At 47.0% G+C, this 27,059-nt stretch overlaps 1 protein-coding gene and 1 long non-coding RNA gene across 3 annotated transcripts in view; both read right to left on the bottom strand.

Annotated features, from left to right (window-relative positions):
- Positions 1 to 7,403: 7,403 nt before the first annotated feature.
- On the bottom strand, positions 7,404 to 13,310 carry LOC119088768. Of its 2 annotated transcripts, none has more exons than XR_005092483.1 (3): positions 12,984 to 13,310; positions 11,110 to 11,299; positions 7,404 to 8,918 (listed from the first exon to the last, which is right to left on the bottom strand). It is a non-coding gene; the product is annotated as an uncharacterized LOC119088768 (long non-coding RNA). The 2 variants fall into 2 exon arrangements; XR_005092484.1 differs by having other exon boundaries at positions 13,183 to 13,310.
- An 8,780-nt stretch (positions 13,311 to 22,090) lies between these two features.
- Fam3b (FAM3 metabolism regulating signaling molecule B) overlaps positions 22,091 to 27,059 on the bottom strand; it is a 33,393-nt gene continuing 28,424 nt past the window's right edge. The window contains exons 6-8 of the mRNA XM_028879916.2: positions 26,801 to 26,888; positions 25,746 to 25,878; positions 22,091 to 22,235 (exon numbers count right to left, since the gene is read on the bottom strand). Coding sequence (XP_028735749.1) covers positions 22,146 to 22,235; positions 25,746 to 25,878; positions 26,801 to 26,888 — 311 coding nt within the window. The 3' untranslated portion in view covers positions 22,091 to 22,145. The remainder of the gene's footprint in view (positions 22,236 to 25,745; positions 25,879 to 26,800; positions 26,889 to 27,059) is intronic.

Raw genomic sequence — 27,059 nt, 5'->3', positions numbered from 1 at the left:
CAGTGCATTGGGCTTCAGGCTTTATGGGACTGGTTATGCCCAACCGACCAGTGTCCTACCAAAAACAAACAAACAAAAAAAACAACCCAAGCAAACAAAAAGCAGAAATAGGCCATCCGATATTGTCATCCCTCTTCAACCTTAGGAAAATGGGTACATTCAGTTGCTAGTTTGGGTATTGACCATATCAGAGGGTGTTTGTCAGACTACTGCCTGGTCTAGAACAAATGAAATGGCTTCCGATATCCTAGCAGGAGCAGCAGCCTTGTACCTGAAGAGAGAACCACTCAACTTTCCTCTGAGCCTGACTGCACGCAGGCCCTCCAGTAGGTCTTGGGCTCCACACAGAATGAGAATTGACACACAGATCATACCCCACACAAGCCCTTGCCAAGGGAAGGCCCATCTAGGTAGAGTAGGATGGAGTTCTAGTGAAATGCCTGTGTTATCTTTGGCATGAAGGTAGATGCCTCCTGTGTGGTTTGGGTGGGGTGTAGGCGGCCTGTTCCCATCATTGTCCTGGCCCATAAGGTGAGGCAAAACAGGTGCTGGGCTGGATGCCACTTGACATTTTGTCACCAAGCTGGTCACAGTCACATACACTTACTCGGGTTTCAAGTTAATTAATCATGTTTTAATGAGGAAAACAAACTCTCTCTCTCCCTCTCTGCTGCTGTAATTGTTTCTTTTCTTCAAAGCTTCTCTGGAACTAAGTTGGTAATTACTGATCTGGGAAATGGAGACATGGCCAGATGCCCATGCTTCTGACCAGCTGTCGGGGAAGGAAGACTCGTGACTTGGAGCCCTTCCACTTTCTGAGTCCTTTGAAGCCATGTGCTTCCCTTCGTAAAATGCCTGGGGCCCAAGTGTACCATCCAAAGCAATCTGAAGGCCCCTGACTGTCAGATGACTTGTGTGGTGTGGTTCTTCCCTCTGAGGGAGTTAAAGCCTTGGCAATGGGGGATCAGCAGTGTCTGTATTTACTGCCATTTGAGGCCTTTGCCAAAGAAAAGTGAAGCCTGTAACTCCATGTGGCCACTTGTTATGATGGGACATAATTGACATGCAAAGCGAGTCTTGTCCCCAACCCCATTCTTGTGCCAAGTTTACTTTGTGCTACCTCTGGGACAGGTTGGATATAAAACATTCCTTCCAGAGTGCTAAGCATCTCCTTCAGCATGAGTGTCTTTGGTGTTGACAACAGACCCTGTGTGGACGTCTCAGCCATCTGTGCTGCTCACCCGGTCACCTCCATATTGAGAAATACGTGGCTGTGCCAAGGACATGCAGGAGCCATCCAGGCATGTTGCAGTGGACTGGAAGACTCCCCAGTAGCCAGAGGAACCTTCTGTGAGATTCTTGTGAGAGAGGAGTTGAGCTATTGCAGAAGGAAAATCCAACAGAAGCAGGGACAGCATTGTGTTTTCACATGTTGAGGGTGTGCCGGGCCTGCACTGACCGAGAGCAAGTAATTCCAAAATGCATTACAGTGTCAGAAATCTCTAGAAGTGGGATTCTGACTGCTGATTTTTCATTGATTCCTGTCCACTAGGCGGGTTTGCATGGAAATGAATCAGGTTCTCCCAGACTCTACCCCACTTCCCAGTGCTGTGAGGACTCTGAATCCCTGAAACAGAAGGGGGAATGCTCAATCTTCATACTCACCATATCTGGTTCTTTGTATTGGGTTAGGACTCTAAAGTGTGGAAGATTTCTGCCACACCAGGTTAGTGGGTGCCCGTATCACAGTACAGGATGCTGACAAGCAGGGTGTCCAGGCAGGTGGAAGAGTACTACTGTTTTCTGTGTTTCACACCAAATGTGTCTACCTTTGTATCTCAGATGCCACTGGATGTGACATTTTGATGGGTATGTAAGTTACAAAAGCATAGCCTAGCAACCAGAATGAAATAGATGGTTGAATTTGGGACATTTTTCTGGCATGTACTGCCTTTGAATTCAAAACTGTGGTGACGCCCACCTTCTCAAGTTCTGCAAATTGAGACTTTACTTGGCAGACTTCCAGGAAGGTTTGCCTCAAACAGGAATTGAAGTAGCACCCTTTTGAGGGTCTCAGTTTTACTTCGAGCAGGATGAGGAAAACACTAGTAGTAGATGGGGTGCTTCCCACCTGCAAGATGCAACTTTGCATCAGCTTGTCATAAACCTGCCAGCCCTGATGAGAAACCAAGCTTACCTTCCATGTAAACAATTACTTTAAATAAGCCGATTTTTTTCCTGATAAATTATTTAGAAGTCTAGAATTAGCTGGGTGGTGGTGCACCCCTTTGATCCCAGCACTCAGGGGGTCTGAACCCTGTTGATCTCTAGGAATTCAAGGCCAGCTTATCTACATAGTGAATTCCAGGACAGCCAGGGCTACACAGAGAAACCCTTTCTTGAAAAAACAAAAGTCTGGAATTAAATTCTGGCTTCAGGTAACTAAAGTTATTTTTAAAACAATAGCAAGAAATAAGACAACTCTATCTCCCCACATTGGGAGCCACCTGTGATCTGTGTCCAGTCTCCTGGTATGAACTACATTTTCTTGTGTCTGCTGCACGTGACCATGGGATGTGTTCCTCCCAGGCCTGTCCCACTTCTGAGCATTTTAGAAGGAATTTATCCAACTGGTCCTGAAACCTGGAGGTTTGGGTTAGAGATACACTTGGGTCAGAAAATTATGGAAGTCAAGTAATTTCTAGAAAGCAGCAGTAAGGACCCCATGGAGCTTTGAAGAAGACATTTTCTAAAGCAGATTCCATTCTCTCATTTAAGAGGTGGGGAGGGACTACTTAATGACTTAAGAATGGGGATCTGCCAAATTGGTATTACTACTTTCTTACCTGGTGAAACAGCCATACCTGGTTGGGTTTTGAGTTCTAGCTTCCTCCCTGGGAATAGACCACTACCCAGAAATCTGTTCCACAGCTAAGGATAATTGAATTTCACAGATTTTACCAAATTAGTAGAAACCAAATAGCTGGACAGCATCCCAGTGTGTTTTCTTTTACATGAACGTACTAGAACTGATTATTGGCACCTCCACAGGGGGGAAAAATCACCACCATTTTCTACAGAAAACTACTAAACACCACAAAATACAAAACTGTAGATTTTTACTGCCAGGAAAAGTCCACATAAATGATTATGTACATCTCCAGTAAGTTTTAAGAATTACAGACCTGAATGTGTGGCAGTTTATCAATTAGACAGCAAAGCAGTTTGGGGCTTGGGGGTGAGAGAGTCATAATGTGATTAAAGCAAGCTCACAGAATAAGCAAGGTTAACGCTTTTGGAAAATGTGCTTCAATTCTGGGCATAAGCTTTCACCCTCAAATTTGCTTTCTGTCATTTCACTTTATGGAACTGCAACTCCCCCCACCCCCAATTTCAAGAACGTTCAGGCACTGAAGTCAGCCTTGACAAAGAAAGTATGTGGGGGGCCTGTAGCCACACGTTGCCTGAGACAAATACAGACTGGTCAGTTCCATCAGCAAAGGGTCAAGAATTCCTGGGAGTTGATAAAGTCTAGACTCTTGGAAGGGGACAAGGCCTGAAGGAGTCAGGAGAGAGGAGAATACCCCACCTCAGCCTGCAGTTCCTCAATGGTCTGGAGAGCGGGGATATCCCCAGACAGTGTGGGCAACCCACTTTACTCTGGTTTTTCAGCATGGCCTACATTTTTGGAATTTCCAAAGGCAACCCCTCAAGGAGATCACTGGCCACTGAGCAGTCATTCAACAAAGGGCTATTTATTTATTTAGAAGACCAGAAATGCCTGAGTTCAGGAGCAGGACCCAGGCCAGAGGCTGCAGGTTCAAGGCTATGCTAGGGAATTTACTGGGCAAGGGAAAGTTACTCAGGCTACACTGACTTGGCCAGGTTACTTTTGGGAACTGTGTACCCAGGAAGGGCTCCTGAAAACTGAGGCTGGACAGTCCCATGATAGCCAGCCCTATTGAGCCACACCCACTCTAAAAGCCATCAGGCCCTGACAGCAGTCCTCAGGGATGGCTTCCATTCATCAGGGACATATCCAGAGAGAAGAGCTTGAGTGGGAAGAGCCTCCCTTCTGCTGCTGTCAGCTTTATATCTGTGCCCTGTCTACAGTGGCCCTGGTCTTTTCTGCAGGGGTAGGTCTCATGGATCTCAGGTACAGAAGTACCCAGTCTTACTCAGAGTCAGCATGGTGAGCCCAGGCATCTGCATTACAACCTGGGCAAGCACACTGGGTCAGAGGGTGAACTGAAGCAGTTGCCATGTTGCTAAAGCTTTTGAAAGCCAAGCCAATCCTGGTGACATGCCTGTGTCTACAAAGCCCATGAGTGAGGAGTTCATTATGGCTGGGGGAGCACTTACGATGCCAACCACAAAGGGCAGTGACTTTTCCTCCCAACCCACAAGCTTCCTTGGATTTTGTATCAGATGTTATAGCCAGATGTCCTATGTTTCTAAATTTAACTGAGCCCTATAATTTTTACAGTACAATTACTCTTAAAGAGACTATAGTAGGTGAAGGCTGAACCATAAATTCAAATCCCTGTCAGGGCTTCGGTGTTTCTTGACCAAGTCTTCCATTGTATTTGTATCCAAGCGACAGCTAGAAAGAATATGATGTTAAGTCATCCATTTAGGAATGGAAGGGCCAGGCACACACTACCATTTTTACAAATGGAGATTTATTTGTGTGATATCAACTGGGGATCAACTGTAGCACATGGTGTGCCCCCACACATCAGTCAAAGTAGAGCACACAGCCAACATGAATTTTTACCCATATGCTTCATAATTGCAACTGGTGGAGAGGCACGATCAGCCCTCACTTCAGCTGAGCACAGTTACAGGCACACTGGTGTCTGTAAAAGGAGACGGACCCAGAGCCCTGTGCAGCCCCACCCGAGTCTCTCCGAAGGGTCTTCTTTGGTGGGGTGGGAGTTAGATAGTTTGTATTCGCAGATCAGAGGTGGGGGCTGGGCTTGCTGGTTTCTGCTGATTGTTTTCTATGGACATTGTTAGGACCTTCTGAGGGTAAGCTGTGGCATCCTACCTGGGGAAGAAAACTCTCCCAGGGGCCCCACATGGCCAGAGTGGGGTTCTGCTGAATGAAAGAGAGCATTGAGTAACCCCCTTCTGAGATAAAGAAACAAACAAACAACAACAACAGACAGACAGACATAGCTAATTACGGCTCTGTTGAGCAGTGATAAGAATCACAAGATTTAAAATTTCTTGGGGTTGGGAGTGTAGTTCAATAGTATAGTACTTGCCTAGCATTCACAAAGCCCTGAGTTCAAGCCCCGGTACTGAGAAGGAAGAAAATGTCTTTATAGTTTTATGAAATGTTGTCCTTTGTGGCTTCAGTGTTCCACATTCTTACCAGCAAAGGCTGAAGGTTTCTTTTAAAAAGCCCTCAGTTAAAAACACACAGAGTAGGTGGGGTTCTCGTGTGCTAGTGAAAGCTGAAGTTCTGGCGTATCAAAAGGCTGTGTTTCCTGCTACCTCAGTTCATCGGCACAGTTGAGTATCCTAAGGTTTATGATGCACTGAAAGGCCACTCGTGTCTCCTGGTTCTTTGGCGTGTAAGGTTTGGATTCTAGTTCAAGAGCTCTAAGCCATGCACCAGGCACAGTGGCGCATGCCTTTAATCGCAGCACCCAGGAGGCAGAGGTAAGTAGATCTCTGAGTTCAAAGCCAGCCTGGTGTACATAGTGAGTTCCAGGCCACCCAGAATTACATGGTAAGACCTTGTCTATAAACAACAACAAAAAAGAATCCAAGCCTTCTATTGAATTCTAGAAGAGGCAGAAAGTAGTGCTTACAAAATGTATTTTATGTAGCTCTCATTTTTTATTTTTTTTTATTTATTTATTTATTTATTTATTTATTTATTTATGCACAGTTCTTGGGTGTAAATTGTATTTCTGTAGATGCTTATGATTGCCTGATGTTTTCTTTGGGAATCTCCATTTCCAGGGCACCAATTACAAATCAAGTTGTGGTCAGAATAATGTATGGAACAGAGAGGCATTTGTGCCACTGAGTGGCTTCCTGGCTGCTAACAAATGCCCAAATGACTGCTGGGCCCTACAAACCTGGAGTTTTCTAAAATAATCTTATTTTTGTACTTGTCCATCCCTTAAGATGTATACCACTGAAAAGGAGTGATATGTCTGGCTCAGTCTGAATAAATAACACTTCCTACTTGGGTTCAGGACTGTCTCTTTAACCTCGTGTCCTGCCTCTTGGATCTCAGCTCTAGAATCCATGCAGGTCACAGCCATTATTTCTACTCCCTTCCATGTGGGTTTCTGGAAAATACCAAAGATAAAGTGAATGGAGGGAAGGCCCAGGTCCAATGATTGAAAGGTAGAACATGCCAGAATAGAAGGAGAGGATGGCCCTGTAGAACCTGAAAGCCAGCCACAAGGCACTGCTCAAGGATGCACAGCCACAGCATTTCTCCTGGTGTGCCCCCCCATTCTTACTCACCTTGATCACTTCTGAAGCACTCCTGAGTCCTGAACCCTGTCCTGGTGCATTACCATCTGTGCAGTAAGAATGTGGCTTAGTGGTCCAGCCTCTAGAGAAGGCCCCTCTAGGAAGCAGCTGAAATAGTCATTAAGCCAAACAACAGCATCTGAGAACTGTGATTGTTTTTTAAAATAGGCTCTTCAGGGGCTAGGGAGATGGCTTAGTGGGGGAAGTACCTGCTATGAAAACATGCGGACTGAGTTTGAATCTCTACCACCCATGTAAAAAGCCAGGTGTGAAAATACAAACATCTCTAATCCCAGGCCTGGGGGATGGTGGGGACAGAGACAAGAGCATTCCCTGGGCTTGCTGGCCAGCCTGTTTAACTGGAAGAGCAAACTTCAAGTTTGGTAAGGAACTGTCTCAAAGAGTAAGGTGGGGAACAGTAGAGAAAGATGCCCAAAGTTGAGCCCTGGCCACACGGAGACAGGCGAGCATAGCTGCCCCTTTGCACACACACCCATACCCTAAATATGACATGAGAGGCACACAGTATTGTAGACGAATTTCTAAATGGTCTTATTAAATAAAAAACATGGAGCCAAATATAGGGGTGAAAGCCTTAGATCGGGGAAATAGGGAAAGCCACCAGGCAACCTTACCCCACCAACTCTGCAGCTTCAAATGCACATTACTTCCTGTCTACCCACACCTTTATTACCTTACTGTTCTGCCCTCTCATTGGCTATCTTAGCCCAGCTACCTCACTTCCTTGCCACTGTGTGTCTGTACAGACCTTCAGGTCTCTATGGTTGGTACTGGGATTACAGGTGTGTGTCACCACGCTTGACTCTGTCCCCTAGTATGGCCTAGAACACACAGAGACCTGCCTGCTAAGGGGTTAAGGACATGTGCTGCCTGACTTCTTGTTTACTTTAAATGGCTTGCTATTTCCACTGATCTCCAGGCAAACTTTATTAAAGCACAAATAAAATGTCACCACACAGTATAGGCTCTCCCATGACTGTACACTCTTATTAACAGTATCCACAGGAGGAGGAAATGAAAATTTTTTCAGAGCATTCAAACACCATTTGAACTAGTACGGTGGTATACTTCTGTCCTCACCAAGGGTGCAGTGGCTGTGACAGGAGGATTGTCAGTCAAGACCAACTGGACTACATTGTGAGACCGTGTCTCAAAATACAATCAAAACCTTCATTAGGAAGAGAGGTAGCAGTGAGTCTGGAAACACCCAGGATGCTGTTTTCTATTCACCAGAGAGACACTTTCCTTTTGGTTTGGTTTTGGAAGCCACACTCCCTAGTGAATCCCATTTTGCAAGTGTGGTTTCACATGTCTGTTACTAGGTGGTGCTGTTGAAAAGCTTTGTGGACAGACCTTAGTTGTAAATTTAGGTAGCTTTCTCAGGTAGCTTTATCAAATGCCTGTTCTTCCACTCTGCTGCTTAAAGGTCTTGCACAAGCTGTTATAGGTCTCCAGATCAAGTTTTATCTTTAAACTCTCTATGTGCATTTGTGCTTGACTGTCATGCTGAAAAGAAAATTGAGGCATAGAAGGATGCATCAAAGTCTCTTAAGTTCTCACTTTTGGTAGTATAATCCATAACTTTTTTAAAATGTCATTTTGTTGGACTAGACAGATGGATCAGTGTTACAGGCATGAGGACCTGATTTCAAATACCCAGAACCCACATTCAAAACCAGGCACAGTGATATACATCTGCTATCTCAGTCACAGTGAGATGGGATGCAGAGACAAGAGATCTTCTGGGGAATAGATCTAAGAGGGCTATGTGGAGAAGTTCCAGGCCAGGGAGAGATTCTACTAAAAAAGTAGAAGTTACCTAAGGACTGACACCCAAAGTTGTTCTTCAACCTACACAACACAGACACACACAGACAGACACAGACACATTTTAAAGTTTGTCTCATTACTAGATCTATTGTCTTGACCCCATGAAGCTGCTTTCATTTGATTGAAATGGAAAACCAAAGGGGTTTTGTGTTGTTATTGTTGTTGTTGCTGTTGTTGTTTAATTTGCTAATTCCAAATGGTAACAAGTAAAAAGTTCAGACTATACAACAGTAAAGGGGTGAGACTAATGGAATGTGCACTGAGATATTTCTCCCTCAAAGCAACCCTTGGTCCACACCATGCCACTAACATTCAGGGCAGGCTGGGAAGCCTGATTAATAGGAGAATATGGCAAGCTTGTGCCGAGCTTGGTCCAGCCTTGAAAGCCGCCTCTTCAGGAATTTCCTCTTCTCTGTAATGTCACTCCGCTCAGCCAGGAGCTGGCTACAGTTAGTCTTGTCCTGTAAGGGCTGAAGCATGGCTTTCTCCATGTCTTCCCCAAATGTTGGCAGAAGAAAGTACTGGATGATCAGAGAGACCTATCTCCCGATGCTTCTTCTGCACTCCTAGGAGGAGGGTTTGGAAGTGGAAAGAAAGAGCTGTGAGTGCCAGAGGGACCCAGGTTTCCAAGGGAAGGGACCCTAACAGGTGCACAGAACTGGCCTGGTCTCAGCCCCTTTAGTATACAGACAGATCATGACCTGGCTAGGTATCAGGTTGCTGGGACTCTGCCCTACCAGCTTCCCTGATCATCAGATAGATGGACCTTCAATAGAAAGGGGTAAAATGAGCCAGAAGATGGTCCACAGATAGCCCAACTCCATTTCCAAATGGCAGATCTCTGCTGACAGAATCACTCAATTGTCTTCATCGAGTCTCCGACTTTACAGCCCCAAGGAGCAGGGTTGTACAAAGTCCCTGGCAGAGCTCTGAATTACTTGCTTGAGAGGAGTCAGTCTCCACCTGAGAGGATTTTCTCCCAGCCCTACAGTCTGCCCAACTTTCCCCCGTACTTAGACAGGATGGTGTCCTAGAAATGCAGTAAATGGTGGTTCTACAAGGCAAGCACTTCTCTGGAACTCAGTTTCCTTTCCTGGAATGCAGGGATACTATGAGCATAACCCTCTGGGTATGAGTAAGCCAATTCACCATATCAAAGGACACCAAAGTCTAAGAAAGTCAGATCACAAGTACCTAGTTGACAGTTCAGGGACATATTGAAAGATTACAGCAGCATGGGTGTAGTTTAGGACCAAAGACAGCTGGAATGTGGCTCATGTCCAAATGGAAGTGGAGAAGAGAGACATCAGGGATGCAGGGGTCCACTCAGGAGGCATGTAATGGCCAGTTGGGGATTCAAGCAAAGCAACCTATTGCCTGCCCACTCTTAATTTCTCTCCTGAGTTGCTTTCATGAAATCATACATATGATTACTAAATACACACAGGTTTTTCAGATAGCAAAATACAAACTCATCCCCAGCACACCAGCACTGCAGGAACTGTGAAAAGCATTCTATATGCAAAGAATCTTGAATCCATACAGTGGATCAGAGGCCACAAGTGCTGACTGCAATTGTTTCTTATGAACTGACCATCCTTAAATTATGCCTGAGCACAAACAACAGCAATGCATTGTGGGGTTTCTGGTTAATAGAAAATAAAGGCCATGACAGATAGGATAGAGGGTGACAATGGCACATGGAATCATATTCCTATTAATTATACCTCCTACACATTAAGTGGTATTGTGTCACCCAGAGGTGCTATCTATATGCCTATCAAATTTTTAAAAGGACATTAAAAACACCAAAAGAACAGTCAACAGAGAGTATGGACTGCATTCACAAAATAGTGTTTAATCAAAAAAGGTGAAGAATATTAGGGAAGGGGAAAACAAAGACTTAACACAGAAAGCAGACAGCACTGTGTTCTCAACCAATAACACCACATTAAATATAAATGGCTTAAATATTGCTCCAACAGGCAATTGCTCTGAAAGGACCACAAAGAGTGAGGGTGGCAGCCCCTGGTCCCAAGATGTTGAAAAAACAGCAGCAACAGGGCATGGTGTTCTTTACATGACAGAACAGGAATTAGTAGAGCAGAGTACACCACCCTGAAAGTCACCACATGGGACTGGTATAGACAAGGTGCAAAGGCATTGCAGGGGAAGCAAGGACTTTTGCCAAGCTGTGTCGGATCACTTCACTATATTATACTTAAAATACTAAACATCTGGTTGAAAAAATGCAAATACAAGCCATAGTCAAGGAATAAATATTTATAAAGCATGTATCTGAGCAAAGATGTGTACCTGAATATATAAAGAATTCTCAAAACTTAACAATAATGAAAATATACCACATGGCTTCTCCAGGGAGGTAATGTCACAATAAGACCTCACAGGGCTATAGCTGCAGACTGAACCATATAGAGAAGGAACAATATATCACATTCAGGACTCAGGGCTCTGCCAGTCCCCAATAACCCCCTGTTTTCCCAAACCAAGATTGTAACTAACAATATTCAGTGAAGGAGATAGATAGGCCATTGTTCTCAGCTTGGCCCAAGCAATGTAAGCAGCTGACCAAGATCTCCATCTTGCCCCCAAAAGAGAAGAAAGCCACTTTATCAGAGAAGCAGCAGCCTTCACTCCTTTCTAGCACCCCACACCCACTCCTAACTGCAGATCCACCCTGTTCTCAGGTGGACACAGCTCGTGTCCTATGGAGAATGGCTTTTGGTAGCAGCTCACCATTGCCTGGCTGTCCTTAGAAGCATCAGGATGTTCAGGTGGGTTCAGGTGACTGGATGCAGAAGTCAGCTCTTTCTTATTGACTTTCCATGAAGAACTCATCCTCATATTTTTCCAGGTGGATTTGTGGTGGAAGTAAAGGGTTTGATTCAGAATAGTCTCAAAGCATTGCCACTGGCTGGGCCCTTGACTAAGAAACACAAAAGAGACACCAATATGTAGAACTGCCTTTCCTTCTCTGTCCACCCCAGTGGCCTGTGCTTCCAGCAGCACCTCATCATTTCCTCTTCTGGAGAGGGGGAATCACAAAAGAGGAGTGATTCTAAAGGTACTCATGGAGTCTGTCAATCAAAGAATTTTGTCCAGACACAACTCTTACCTCCCCTGCCTTTGGAAAGACCTCAGATTTCCAGAAGATCTCAGACTCTAGAATGAAGACCCCTTCACCCTCAATTTCTTCCATGGTTGTCTCAGTTAGTCTTACTGCACAATCAGGTGCAATCACTGGTCCCCAGGGCTTGTGTCCCATGACAAAGGATTCCACATGACCACTCTACAACAGGATTTGGAGAAATATTTCCTCTTTTTCTTTCTCTAGTATGTAACCCCTGGGTTGTGTCTGCAAACCACAAGTGTATCTAGTTATACTTTCAATCCAAGAGGAAGACATCTGCTCATCTAGATCTTGTTCCAGTCAAAGGGAGGAAACCCCCAGCTCCAGCACCACCCCATTTGTGGTGGATGCACAGGGCATCTGCACCTCCACACCTTCTCTTAACTCTTCTCTACTGCAGAGCCCATTGCACAGAGACCCTCAGGGCAGCCCCACCACATTTCATGCAGGTTCCTGCCTATTTAAAGGTCATGGTCAGACATACACAAGTAACCAGGTTTGCTGTTCTCTAAGCATTCCTATCCAGGCATACCTGTACCCATTTGTATCTGTCCTTGGGGTGGTTGGCTACACTTCCACTCTATAGTAGGCAGTGGGTATTTGCCAATGGCCTTCATGTGCCATATACCATTTATTATGGACAAAGATCCAATGGCAGGGCTCCTCTGGGTTTCTGTCCTGTTGGGAAAGCATCCTCAGCCCAGTTGGAAAGAGAAGCAGCATGGGAATAGGATTTAGCCCCTTTCACTGTTAGAACCCCTAACCACTCGCTATTCTGCCTGTCTAGGAAAACTCTAAGATAATAAGAATGGGAGTCTTCCCAGGCCTGTCTGGTTGTTCAAATGTCCACAGAGAGACTCGAGCCCTTTCTTCTCCCAGGTCCCTGCCCTCCATGTTCCTCTGCAATGGAGTCTTTGAAATGGAAGGTCTGTGGGACACCCTGCACTCTGAGCAGAGGTAGGGCTTCAGACCACCCAGGACATCTCCAGTCTGGGGACTGGGAAGACCCTGGGTATGTACTTCTCTACACAGATCCTCTGTCAGCCCTTCCAACAGGGTCCCCAAAGGAGTCTTCTGTCTGTATTTCAATACCTGCCCCGGAATCATGTGGCTTCCTCCCACCCTTAACAAGAGACCTCCATCTGCTTTCCCATGGGGTTCTGGCCCATGCAGCAGGGGATCTGAAACCTCTTATCTAGGCCTTAGCCCCAGACCCTGGAGATTCCCGGGCCCCACTCTCTCCTGCTGCCACCATCTAGCAGAGATTGGGATTTATGGGTCTGTTTCAGACTGTCCCCTGAAGTCAGCAGCTGGGTGGGACCCACGGTGTCTAGCCCAGGAGCCCTGCCTGTGCTGTCACTGATGCTCCTATTTTAATAGCACCGAGTAATGATCTACAGTGCTCTTCCGGATCTACAAAGAACCCAGAGGCATCCCCAGCCCTGAGCTAGGTGGTATCCCCACTCCTAGTTCCGCTCACCAGTCTCCTGCTTAGCGATGGGGTGCTTGGCTTTCTGGGCTTCAGCGTCTTTCAACAGTGCTGGCTCCTCCCCTTCCCAGGGAGAATTGAAGCAGCGAGATTGTCTGAGCTTGCAGCCCCGACTACCGTCACACCAGACATAAAAACTGTCACTGCCCCATTATTGTAATAGCACCAAGAAATGCCCTGCAGCACTCACCAGGGTCTACAAAGAGCTGGGGGAGTCATCCCCTAGCCCTGCACAGAATCCTGTGCTGTACTCGCCGCTCTGACTCACTGCTCAGCGACAGAGTGTACAGCTGCCAGGCTCCGACCTCTTTCAACAGTGCTGGCTCCTCCCCTTCCCAGTGGGGAAAAAAAACCGGAAACTTAGTGAGATGGCCTCCCCCCACCCCAAACTGAGCTCAGAAACAAAATTCACCCTTAGGGGTCCTTGGCTGGGTCCTAAGGTATGGAAATTGCAGATGGCTGCCTCAGGACCAGCCCAGCTCTGTGTTGCACTTTCTGCTCCAACAGCCTGACCTCCTCTCAGCTGAACATAACCTAGTCTTCCCTTTTCACTGGGCCACTCCAGCTGCACCAGGATTCCCATATGCTGTGTCAGTGGCAGCAGGCCCCCTCTGGTCCTTACCCCACCCTCAGACCCCATCACCTCCCTCTTTCCATTGGTTTGTTCCCTGCAGCTCTCCCTGTGCTATGAGCCTCTAACTTGTCCTGGCTGAAGATGAGCAGACATGGTGGCCTTCTATGGGACTCTTATGGGTGTGCACACTGGCACCACCTAGGAGTCACTGGTTCCCCACCTCCACTGCCTCAGGTCAGCTCCATCCCTGACAACCAGCCCCCAAAGTCTGCTGTGATGAAAGAGTGTCTGTGGGTATCAGACCCTGCCCCAGCTGCAGTCCAGGGTTCCCACGGCCTGCCTGGATGGAACCAAACCGCTATTGTGTAAGGAAAGGAAGGGGCTGAAGTTCCTTTGCTATACAGAGAATTTCATGCAGGGAGGGCCAGAGGAAAACCATCCGAGGAACCTTGCCACCCTCCCTCATGACAGCAGGTCCTGAGGGCTGAGCACACTGCTCCTGCAGGGCTGGTGAAGGTGACAGGCGCTGGCCTCCGTGGAGAGTCGGTCAGGTCCAGCTGCACCTTGCCCTAGTCTTCAGAGAAGACCCCTGCTCTGCCAAAACTTGCCCCAGTTCAAGGAATCACCTCTCCTAAGAGCCCAGGGACTTGATGAGCTGCCTGTCCTGGGAACTGGCAGGACAGACACCAGGCTCCCTTTGTGTCCTCTAAGGAGCAGAGCCCTGTCACAGGGTCTTGACCTCTGCCTCTGAGGCTGAGGGCAGGGTCTGTGGCCAGCACCCTGTCCTGCTGGCGCTCTTGCGGGTAGAATCAAGCATGGTGTCTGTGGCTCACCATGTTTTTGTAGCTCGAGAAGGCGTGGTGAACCAGGAGGGAGGATTCAGTGACCTCAGCCTCTCAGGGCTGTGCTATTGTTTCATATCCCCTTCATTCCACTTCCTTCCCCTTCCCCCCTCCCTCTTGCATTTCGACTCAGACTCTGGTTTTTCTTTGGTTCCTAGTAGTTCAATTCAGTTTGTGCTGAGAAATAGAACATTATGCAGGGCACAGATTCAAAAAAGGAGTGCAGGGAACAGATCTGAGATCAGCAGTGGGCTTAGGAAGGTGACCAGCCTAGAGTAAGGGGCAGATGAGTGAGCAGTGCTGGGAGGAGGCTGGGGCTGGGGTGGCAAGGAAAAGGAACCCTGGACACAGGGGAAAGAACTGGGCTGCACTAGGTTGACAGGATAAGGACCTGCCTGGCCTGACAGTCCCCTGTACTCTGGCTGACATCGTGCAGAAGCCTGCAAGCAGTTTTGCTAATGCCTGGCCTGAAAGAACTACAGAGTAGCCCTAGCCCCCACTTCAAAAGCTCAGTCCTAGCCTGTGCTGAAGTGTCACAGTGTTGGGAGCAAGAAGACCACCACCTAACCCCTATGGCAAGTGCTCATTCCCCCAAGTGTACATCTGGGAGAGGGGATGCCCACTCTGGCCAGTCTGCTTTGCTCTGCAGAGTGGTGAACCTACTTTTCCTTTCTTTCTGCTTCTCCTATGTGGACTGTTCTGCTGTCCAGGTCTGGGATGCTGCATCTGAAGACAGGTGCCGCTTCAGGTCCTACACAGCCAGCACTGGGTGTCTTTTTGTTTTCCTTCCAACATGAGGACTCAGGTGCGCAAAAGGGATTCTGGGTATTCAGATGACTCAGCAGGTAAAGGCACTTGCTACCAAACCTGCCAACCTGAGTATGATCCCTGAGATCACATGGTGGAAGAAGAAAGCAATCTCCCCAAATCTTTTTCTGACCTCCACACGTGCCCTACGGTCTGCCCATCCCTTGGCACTGGACAGAAAGGCTTCTTAACCTGTTGACTGCCAAGCAGAAGAGATTGGAAAGAGGCACCAGGTAGGCGCAGCAAGAGTGAATTAAGATGCCTGCTCCCAATTCCTCCTCCTCCTTTAGACAGGGTCTCATAGTATACAGCTCAGGCTGGCCTGGAATTCATAATATAGTCAATTCAAACTCACTGCAATCTCCAGTCTCAGCTTCCTAGATAGCTCCCTCTCTGCCTCATGATTATGGATAAAGCCATGAGCTCTCGGGGGTTCCTTTACTCTGACACCATGGACTGAAACCATAAACCAAATTAAACACTTTCTTTTATAAGTTGCCTTGGTTGTGGTATGTTATCACAGCAATAGAAAAGTAACCAAGACAGTGGCTAAGACTGTCCCAGGCTGGAAACTGTATCTCCAGCTCTCTCTACCTGCACTTGATCTTACTGTACTGCAGAGTACAAAGTACATAGTTCCCTGCTGAGCCTGGCAGTCAGGGCCTTCCAGAGTGAAAGGAAACCCAACTCTTCAGAAAGAGGAAATGGTGTGAGGGTCTCAGCGGAACCTTCCATATCAGCAGCCACCTTTAAAGCCATCTGTCCCTTACTCGGGCAGATCTACAGCTGGCTGGTAAACAATCCCAGCACCCTATGGACACATCCTCACCTGTCTGTCATCTTCATTTGCTTGAGTTCCAGTGTCACATGCACAGTGCCTATCGACATCTGCACAATAGCAGATGGCAAATATAAACCTTGCACTTGAACCTTAGTTTTGCATGGAGATGTATGTATATTAAGATCTAATTATTGTCCCTCATCATTGAAAAACGTTGGGCACTCAGCTCTAAATGGGACATCTCTATCACACCTTTCCACAAGTCTCAGTGATTGTCTCGGAAGAGGTGACAGACTATAAGAGACAGAGGTAGTAGAGGATTGCAGAGAAACAGTGTTTTCTGGACATGCTAAGGCCATTGTACTCATGAACTCACAACAGCAGTGATTACATGCACGAGATCAAGCCAGCCAAAATCCAGCACAAATCGGGGAGGACCTCATTAAGTCCCAACCTTAGATGAGAAGCGACTAGCAACTGATGGTTGCTACGAGCCAAGAGTCAGTTTTCTTCAGGGTATGCAGCCCCTAAAAGGTTATCCATGCTCCTCTAGATGCCCTTTACCATGCACATACAGGTAGTACTAAGTGGACTCAGTAGGTTTTTTTAAAATGAAGTTGGGATCGAAAATTAGTAGGAGGATTAAGGGAGGAATCGGTGGGGAGGGAATGAGATGGATTTAGTCAGAATATAACATGTCCATATATGAAATTCTAAGACAATAAATAAATATGTTGAGCACTGTGTCCCTGGGTACACATGACCCAGAAGACAAGTGTCCCCAGGAGTTTCCATCACAGAGGGTCCTATCACAACAGAATTTAATTGAAAAATCTAATTCTAGGTGAGGGAGCCCTCAGTACCAGGGAACATTTAAAAGCTTCCTTTTGTGTGGGCCCCTGTAACCAGAGCCCTAACATGATGAGCAAGCCCAGCTTAAAGCTATATTGTCTGTCTACTGCTCAATATGTTATAAAATGGACTCAGCCCCAAGAGCACAGGGAGTCTCAGGTGCCACTTGGTTCCTCCTGGCCAAGAAGTGGCCACAGTGGGAGTATTTTCACCAAGGAATTTGGGCCAGGATGTCCCTGTGCCCATGTCACTGAACTATGGACATTACAGACACAAGGACCAGGCTTCAGAGTGTGAAGCTCCCTGTCCATCCCCAGGCTCTTTGACAGTAAACAAAGACAGACTGGGTAGCAAGACACAGAACAAGGGCCACTCTGTCCCCAACTCACCAAGAAACTAGCCATTGAGTGAAGCATGACTGGCAGCCAGAGCCTTGCCACAGTGCTCAGAGGCTTCGCACCACGAGAGGTAACCAGGCAGATGCCAGGCTACTGGAGAAACTGGTCTGATTCATCTGCTGTATCTCAGGTGTCCTCCTGTAGGACCTGTTTCTCCTGAGCACAGGAGAATGGGACCAGGTAATGCTTTCTTTCCACCCCCCACTGTGCCCCTGATATGTGAACCCCATCACCAACAAACATTAAGAAGAAGGAACCCCAAGGTTCTGGCTGCAGCAACAAAGCTGGGAGTCATCAATCAGCCTGTCTTGGGATGACTCCCAGGGAGGGCTGTGACCAGGTTCCATCCCAATGTGCTGAGTGACCAAGTGCTCAGGGTTGCTGCCCACCTGCTGGGCCCTACCTGGCTTCCCTGTTATTTACCATTGTTATCCATAGCAGCATTTTATACTTTTGTAAGCACTTCTTTGTTCTGTTTCGAGACAAAGTCTCCTTGTATACACTAGGCTGGCCTTGAACTTACAGTAATAATCCTCCTGTCTCCATTTCCCAAGTACTAGCATAACAGATGTGCATTTCAATGCCCAGCTATAAACACTATTTTAAGCTGTTTCAGACTCATAGCAAAATTTTTGCAGAAGGTACAGAATTGTATATGCACCCTCTTCATCCAAGTGCATAACTTCCCATTGCCAATGTCTTCAGCAGAGAACCCTATGTCATACTATGTCACAGTGGATAAACCTACAATGGCACACTGTCACCCGGTAGCCACAGTCAACATTTCTACATCACAGTCCCAGTGACAATTATAGTGTCACTCTGTGCACCATCACTGCCCCAAGCCCTAGGACAAGGTCCACCATGATGTTACTCAGCACAGTGTCACAGACCCAAACCCCTGGGCTCTGGCTGTGTCTTCCTGCTCCTACCCTTGGTGACCCCTGAGCTCTCTCCTGTCCCCATCACTGTGTCTTTTTCAGGAATGTTACAGTATTCACTCAGCAACTTTGTGGTAACCACACCAGAGTGGACTTTCTGACTGTCTCTGCCTGTTCTTGCTTCCCAGAATTGACCCAGAGCTGAGGACAATCAGAGGCTGATGGCTGGGGCCCACAGCTGAGAATAACTCTTGGACTGGAATTCTCTAGGTAAGGCAAATTTTGCCTTTGCAAAAAGTTGTGTTATACAAGGACCCATATTCTGTCACTGTGATAAAACCCTAAGATGATCAGCTTACAGAACAAAGACTCATGTTGGCACGTAGTTCTGGAGATGCTGGTCCATCATCCACTGATCCTAAGGCCCTACCTGCATCACAGTGGGAAATGTGGCAGAGCAAAGCCACTCACTTAAAGGCCAAGAAGTGACAAGGAGGAAGAAAGGGCTGAGGTCTCAGAGTCCCCTTCAGGGGCACACTCCCAATATCCTGAACACCTCTTGCTAGGCCCACCGCTTAAGAGTTCTATAAACTTCCAGTAGTGTCACTCTGAGATCAAGTCTCCACTACATGAACCTTTGGGAGATGCTTAGGATACAAATAATAGAAGCTGCTAAAATGTGCTGCAGATAGATCCAAGCCAAGGCCAGTAATTCCAGGCCTGAAATGGAAAAACAAACAAAAGCACAAGAGATTCTGTGTTGTCTACATCCAAAGGTATGGTGCAGTTCTTCATCCTCTGGAGGGGTTCCAAGCTCACCAGGTGAGCAACAGAAACAGTGTTGTTAAGAGCAGGTGCTCCAAGCCCCAAAAGTCACAAGACCCTTCTCAGTGCTGGAGCATTGAATTTATCACAACGCAGCAGTGACATTCATCACAACACAGACGCTGAGAGCAGGGCACCAACTCCATCTAACATGAGTGAAGCTGCAATCAATGCTTGTTGAGTTTCCTCCCATGCAGCAAGGTCGGTAGGGGGCGACAGAGGGCCAGGTAGAGAGAGCTGCCATGGAGTGGGATAAAGGGCTGGGTATCAACAAGCTAAAGACCTGGACCCTGCCTGGCTAGGAATGCCCTGAGCCTGTCCCCTTACAATTGGAGGGGGGTCAACATGGTATATCAGGAGATATGATGGAAATGCATTCTCTCCTTTCTATCCCTGAAGGTGTATGTAATTGTTAACAATGATTGTCAACTTGGTTAAACCTATAATCGCCTAGATGACAAGCCTCACAACATGCCTGTGAGGGAGTGTCTACATGAAGTAAATTGAGGAGGGAGGGCACACCTAGAATATGGGTGATACCATTCCCTGGGCTAGTATTCCAGACTGAATAAGGAGAAAGTGAGAGGAGCACTCACTAGTGGTCATCTCTCTGCTTCCTGACTGTGGGTGCCATATGGCCAGCTGCTTCAACCTGCAACTGTCTGGACTCCCTTGCCATGATAGACTGTACTCCTAGGACTGAAATCCAAACTCTTACGTTGCTTTTGTTATTTTGTCACAACAATGAGACAAGTCACTAATACAGGTAGCAAGAAGTCTCGAGCCCAAAGGGGTCTGTCTAACTATGCTTGGGGCTTATCTGAGCCCATGAGATCGGTGATCTAACAGTAAGATGTATCAGAACCAAGACTGGGGGCAGCAGAGATGTGCTCTTACTGAGATCCTAAGGCTAGAATCAGTCCCAGAGCTCTCCCATCTACCAGCAGTCCCTGGCACACATAGGCATGCCCTGCTAGTAGATGCATCACCGGACTTCTGCCTGTCTTCACATGGTACTCAACATACAGGTCTATGCTCAAACTGTGCCTGCTTATGAGGTCAGCGGCCATGAAGGAAGGGCTGGCCCACTCCAGCAGATCCAAGTCTAACTCATTACGTCTGTGACAGTCCTACTTGACTGGGCATCAAAACTTCAGCATAGGAATTTGTGGGAAAGTAACTGTGCCTACAGTCAAGCCTGGGTCAGGATCCCATCTGTGATCTGCAAGGGCCACTGCAGAGACTGGACTTCCTGAGGAGTCTGTGCTCTGAAGCCCTGGTACTTTTTCCTGGGTCAGAGGACTGCTTAGTGCCCAGTGGTCACTGAGTCATTGTAATTCCTAAAGACTCATCATCCTCTGTGTTAATGGAGGCTCATCTCCCTGCCATGACCATGTGGCTTATTATGTCCTTATAGAGGAGCTGATATATCCTCTGTGGAGCTGGCCTGGTATGTATGGGGGTGGGAGGAATGAATAGGGTGGGGGGCAATTCATGTCCAGGCAGGAGCAGGGCAAAAAGCTTCTGAATTTCTGCTCTCTCCAGTTTCTGCATTGGATAGGAAGGATCCAGGCAGCTGGATGCTAGTGTCCCATGTATCCCAGGGAGAAATCAATCAATACACCTGTATGCCAAGAGACTGGGATGGACTGATACATCAAGGATGCTTGGGTTCAGGATGCCAGGTGTTCTCAATTATATTTATTGCTTGCATGTGTGCTTGCTTGCCTGTGTGTGTGTGTGTGTGTGTTGTGTGTGTGTGTGTGTGTGTGTGTGTTGCATACTGTGGCGAGGCCCCAACACTATTAACCCAATTTATTCATTTGTATGTGTAGTTACACTTTCGTGTACATGTGTGTATATAGGTATACTCATCTATATGTGCATGTATGGAGGTCAGAAGATGAAGCAGTGTCTTTATAACTCTCTACCTGTTTTTTGAGAAAGTATCTCACACTGGCCTGTTTCAGTTAGGCTGGATGGCCAACAAACCTTCAGTCTCTGCTCATCCACCAGCACTGGTGGTGTATGCCAACATAACTAGCTTTTGCATGGTCCTGGGGATCTGAACTCACGCTCTTGTGCTTATACAGGAAGCTTTCCCTGACTCAGCCATCTGCCCAGCCCCATACACCTTATTTTCTCTTTTTTTATACAAGGTCTCTTACTGAGCCTAAAGCTCACTTCTAGACTTGCTGGCATATGAACCCCTGGGATATTTCTGACCTTGCCTCCTGTGTGAGGTTTGCAGGTATATGCCACCATGGCCAGCTTTTTACATGATAGTTTAGGATCCAATTCAAGTTCTCACATTTGTGTAACAAGCATTTTTATCCACTAGATCATTTCCCAGGTTTGGGTGCCTGGTTTTGAAGTCATTCTGCTGACATTTGAAACCCTTTATCTTGACTCCCTTATTTGGAACTCAGATCCCATTGGCCAGAGAAGCAATCACATTGGCATGCTTAGTGCCAATCATAGTGGTTTCTCTGGTGGCTAGGCACAGAAAGGAGCTCTGAGCACTTTCTAGTTAGTGACATCTATCTTAGTGACTTAGTATGTCCACTCTTGCCATCCTACTGACTGTATCTTAGAAAGGAGTCCCTCAGAGTCTCAGCCAGATGCTGCCCTCCTGAAAGCAGACTCATGGCTAAGGCACAGTGCCAGCCTTCCTCCTTGCCAACTGGTGCCTTGCACAGAAGTAGAGCTGATAGCAAATAAACTGATCCCTATGGGGAAGTTTAAGAGCCAAATGTGAGGTGACCAAGGATGTCAGCTAAGGCCTCATTCATTCCCTAGAAGATAAATGTTGGGGACAAAGGTGTTGGGAGGGACAGTGGAATAAAGGAACTCTGAAGAGCTATAGGAACCACACAGTGGCCTGACTTAGACATGAGTACAACACTGCTCAGTAGCCAGCAAGCAGTTTTTCTCCTTTTCACTCTCCACTCAGTTTTTCCCCATAATAACTCCCCTCTGCTTGCTTTCCTGGCTTGACAACACCTCCACTGTACAAACAGCAATACGATAACATCATCGGCTAAGAATCAGTGTAACTAACAATGTCTTGTTGGTTTACAACGAATTCATATAATTTCCCCTCAAATATGGACTTCAAGGTATCAGACTCCTGAGACATTCCAGCTGCATGTATTTGTACAAAAACCAAACATTTATTGAGGTGCAGGCACTGCTATCCCAGCCCTTTGGGTATGCATCCTTCGATCTGGATCTCTGCTGGCCAGCCCGAGTATCTGTTCTTGGATTGATCCGAGTGGTTGATCTATGTGAGGAAAAGAAAAGAATGTCATTTATCCACTAACCTCATCAAAAAACTACTGTATCTGTGTCTGTTGTGAGCAGAAGTCTTACATAAGAAGTCATAGTAGCATTTTCTCCAACCCAAGTTGAGATTAAATTCTTCCCTTTCCTTCTTCCATCTATTCTGTCATTTCTTCTTTACTTACTTCCTGGCTTTCCTCCTTCCACCTCTCCCTTCTCCCTTCCTTCCTTTCCTTTCTTCAGTTTCTTTGGTTGAAGAGTGTCTTATTCTGTAGTTCAGGCTAGCCTAGAACTCACAGTGATCCTCCTGCCTCAACCTTCCAGGTACTGAGATTATAGGTCCGAACTACCACATGCCAGCCTCAGTGTGTCTCTCAATAGTATTTAAATGCAGCTCTAGAACTTTCCCAAAGGATGAGACTCTTTGGCTTAGTAGAGTGGAGCCTGTGAGAAGCAGCTACTGAAATTTGAACTGGGCTCCAGATTTTATTTAATTTTGATCCACTTACACGTGCATTTGGTGAGTGTTGCTGTGGGGACAGCACATCGGTATAGCTGTCACCTGTGGGAACAGGACCATGGAGTCCAGATCCCATACATGCAGTTTTCAGAGTGCATTAGAACTTGTTACTCAGCAAGTATGTGTTCGTATTGGAGTGGGCATTATGAATCTATATTTTCAATTCTTTCGCAGCCTAGTGCCTTTTCTCACACCAGCGTCTCTGAGATGTAATTCACATACCATGAGAGTCACCTGCTGAAGTTGAGTTTCAGCAACTCAACTGTTTTTAGCACATTCCTAGTGTGTGCAACTGTTACTACAATCAATAAGACATTGTCATTACCGGAATGAGGAGTCACATACTCTGCAGCAGTCATGCTATCCTTTCTCACCCCAAGTAACCACTAACCTACTTCCTGTCCCTTTGGATCTGCTTATTCCAGAAAATTTGTATAACAATGCATCATACAATATGCTTTCTGTGTTACTCACCACAACATTTTCAGGGATCTTGAATGTAACTGCTCATGTCAGGGCTTTAGTTCTATACATGGCTGAAGAGTGTTTCCTTCTACAGCTACCCCATGTTGACACTGACCTCTTGATGGGAGGAAGAGCACTGTGTGTAAACGTGTGCCCCGGATCCTGAGTGAAGCTTTCACTCTTGGAAGTATCCCTACAAGGAAGCTTGCTAGGCTAAGGGTAAACTGTCTCTTTGATTTTGAAGAAACTGCCAGAATGTTCCTCAAGGAGTCTATATCATTTTATATCTCTCCCAGCCATGTCAGAATTCTAATTTTTCTACACTCTCTTCCACAGTTACCTGTCTTGCTACAAGTTATGATTACAACCACCACAGTGAGCCTATGGCTCCATCTCACCATGATCTGATGACTCATGCTACTGAGCATCTTTCCTCAAGTGTATTATCAGTCTGTGAGCACATCTTCTTTGAAGAAGCATCTGTTCAGAGGTTTTGGCCATTTTTCAATTGGGTTATCTTTTTAATCACTCACTTGTAAGAGTTCTTTATATACTTTGTACACAAGTCTATTATTTGCAAACATTTTCTCCTAGAATTGCTCTGTGGATTTTCTTCTCACTTTGTTGTTGTTATTTGAGACAGGATCTCAAGTAGCCCAGGCTGTCCTTGAACTCACAGGTAGCCCCGGCTGGCCTTGAACTCCTGACTGACCTACCTTCACCTCCCAAGCACTGAAATGATGGGCACGTGCCACCCTGACTTGCTTCTTTCTTTCTTCATGTGTCCTTTGGAACAGAAAACTTTGTAATTCTGAAACTGAACATTTTATGTTTCCTTTGCTGTAGCTCTGCACTCTTCCCGAAGCATCTGCTTAGCCCAGAATGAGAGATCTCTGCCCATCTTGCCATCCTGCTGAAAGAGCCAACAGTTTTATCTCCGCCACATTTAGGTGTTTGGTCAGTTCTGCATTGCTGTATGCGGTGTGTGGCAGGGATTCAAATCCATCTTCTCCTTATGTGCTATTTGGTTTTCCCTGCACACTTTATTGAAGAAACTATTTACCCCTGAGGAGATGGTCTTGGCTCACTAGATGAAATCATCTGGTCAGGTATGAGGGAACCCTTGCAATCTCTGGAACCTGCTCTACTAACCCAATCTATGTCTGTCCTCACAGAGTGCCATGCTGTTCTGATGACTGTAGCTTTGGAGTAGGCTTAAAATTAGGAGAGCTAAGCCTTCTTTCTGGAGCCTGCTTTGATGTGTCTTTATCCCTTTTCCGCTGGTGAGGATCTGATGCACAGAGAGGTGAAGCAGCTTGCCCAAGGCCACACAGCTGAGGAGATGTCTGTCTGTGCATTTGGGTGAAGGGAATCCCGAGTTCACTCTGAGTGGACCCCAGGATCCAAGGCAAGTGGGGTGCCTCCCCACCACACAGCTGCAGGGAAACTGCAGCCTGTTCAAAACCACGTGTATCCCCAACAAACCTAGCCCTGAGGTCCAGTCCCTCATCTCCCATCTGCCTTCCCTCAACCCCTGTGGGTCTAGGGAGCTGACAGGCAGAGCCTTCTCCCTTTGAAGGTGACTGTGAGGCCTCCACTGCCCACAGGTATTCAGACACAGCAGGATAAGAAGTGCCTTCTCTTCAGGGCTGGCTTTCTGTGGGCAGGGTAACCGAGTCACAGTGAAAACATGCTTTGATTGGCCAAGGCCTCTAGGATCCTCAGTTTTAGAGCTGGGGACATCCAGAAGGTCCAGCATCTCTGAATCTAGGAGCAGTGGCCTGGGTGTCACCCCTTCCCCCCAGGAGAGGCCATGACAACAAGGGGAGGTCCAGCTGCTCCTGGCTGCCACTGTCTGCTTTAAACCATGATTCCAGGCAGCGGGAGCAAAGTCTCAAGCTGAATCGGATGTGACCTGGTGTGACCGTGGAGATAGGTCTGCTCCTAGCTAAGTGAAAAAATGGCCTATCAGAGCTGTGGGCCTTCGTGGTGAGCCCATCTCCTCCTCTTCAGATTCATTCATATCTGTTGAAAAGGGCCAAGGTGATGGTCCCTGGAGGCATGGACCTCGCACAGCTATGCAGCACCACCCATCAGCTGGGTGGTCACAGGAGACAAGGTGCTCAGTTGGAACTTCTCTCTCTTCCTCCTTTGTTTTTGTCCTTGATAAACGGACACCTCAAGTCCCAGGTGACTCCTCGAAGGAAGACAATCAGCTAAAGTCTTTCTGTCCAGTGCATATTTGGCATCTCCGTATTGGAAATGGTTCATATATAACCACCTCAGGCAGTGCCCTCTGCCACCACCCATGGTGTGATTGCTGTCCCCGGAGGAGGGACAAAAGAAGGCTAGCCTCCTGACTGAACAGAGCAATCACCACCAGTAACTGGAATCAATGTGCATTCTGTAGTGAGACCAGAGGAGTCTAGGATGGAACATGGAGCTCACAGGAGAGGTGACAGGAGAGGTGACCACAGTCTCACACACCACGGCCCTGTCTGAGCAGAAATGGGGAAAGCTACTCACTTTCTCTCGCTCCATTTCTGGAGGGAGCTCAAAGCCTTTTGCTGTTACAAACACCCAGCTCGACCTGAACTTCATGTTCTTGATTTCTTTGCTTCCAAGGGCTTCTATAGCATCCTTTGCTTCAGCCTTCAGTCTGGGGCAAAAGAGAAAGCATGAGAAGGCCTCTTATGAAGGGGTTTGAGGGTGTGTATGGGTGTAAGAATGTGTGATAATGTGTAAGTGGTGTGTGTGTGTGTGTGTGTGTGTGTGTAGCTATCTGGTTGTCTGGCTGTCCTGGCTGTGTCCCATTGCTTGTCCTGAATGGAAGTGAAACTGGTCTGACTCACTACAGCCCAGGGTTTCACCTCTAGGTCAGCGTGAGCTAGTGGACCATGTGACCCTACTAGTGGGCACAGGGCCACATCTGGGAGCCTTGTGCACTTCATTTGAGCGCAGTAACCCTACAGTTATGAAAGGTCACAATGTTTCACTATTCTGTCATATACTCCCACTCAGCCAGCTACATTTCCACCCCTGCGGCCCTCCTGCTTCCATATAGTAAGGCCAGAACAAGCAGCTGGAAGATGAAAGCAGATATCAAAAGTTTCCTTTTCAATGCTCCAAAAGGTTAGCTGAGAGAGCAGAGGAAGGGTGCAGAAGGAGAGAGACAAGAGGTCCAGGTGCTCCTAAGCAAGGAGCTCTACATTCTCACAAGCTCTTTGAACTAGTGGGATATACTTGGAGAGTCAATGACTTACATAAGTACTCCTAGTAACAATTGTGTGTGTGCGCGCACATGTGTGCGCATAGGCATTGAGTGTGAGCATGTGAATGAAAGTGTGTGCACAGCATGTGTCTGTGTGTGTGTGTGTGTGTGTGTGTGTGTGTGTGTGTGTGTGCATGAATGAAATGTGTCCTAGTGCAGATGTGAAAGTGGTTTCTGGCATTTATTACAGCCATTTCTTCCCTTCCCTTGTAGAAGTATCTCAATTCTTGGGCTCTGCAGGACCCAGGGGCCTTTTGTCCTCCTCCTGACTAGCTGCTCTTGTCACATGGGAGTAACTGCATACACTCACCTGGAGCTCCCATCATCGTGGGTCACCATGAATAACAGGGATTTTGAAGGGGCGCTCTGAATGAACTTGGCCATTGGCCCAGAGTTATCTGTAGAGTCAAAACCAGACAGTAGTTCAGGGTCTTCTCAGTGAATGAGGTTCCTACCCTGGCTGTGGGCTTCCTTTCCCCTCTACTGTCTACCCACTCCGAATCCCCTGCTTCCTAGACTGGTCTCAGGGGCACAATCATGCTTGGCTACTTCCTCAGGAGTGATGTTAG

Source organism: Peromyscus leucopus, chromosome 12 (assembly GCF_004664715.2).
Source record: "Peromyscus leucopus breed LL Stock chromosome 12, UCI_PerLeu_2.1, whole genome shotgun sequence".
Taxonomy (NCBI): Eukaryota; Metazoa; Chordata; class Mammalia; order Rodentia; family Cricetidae; genus Peromyscus; species Peromyscus leucopus.
Note: the sequence above shows the minus strand (reverse complement) of the source record. Positions and strands in the feature narration are given on the sequence as shown.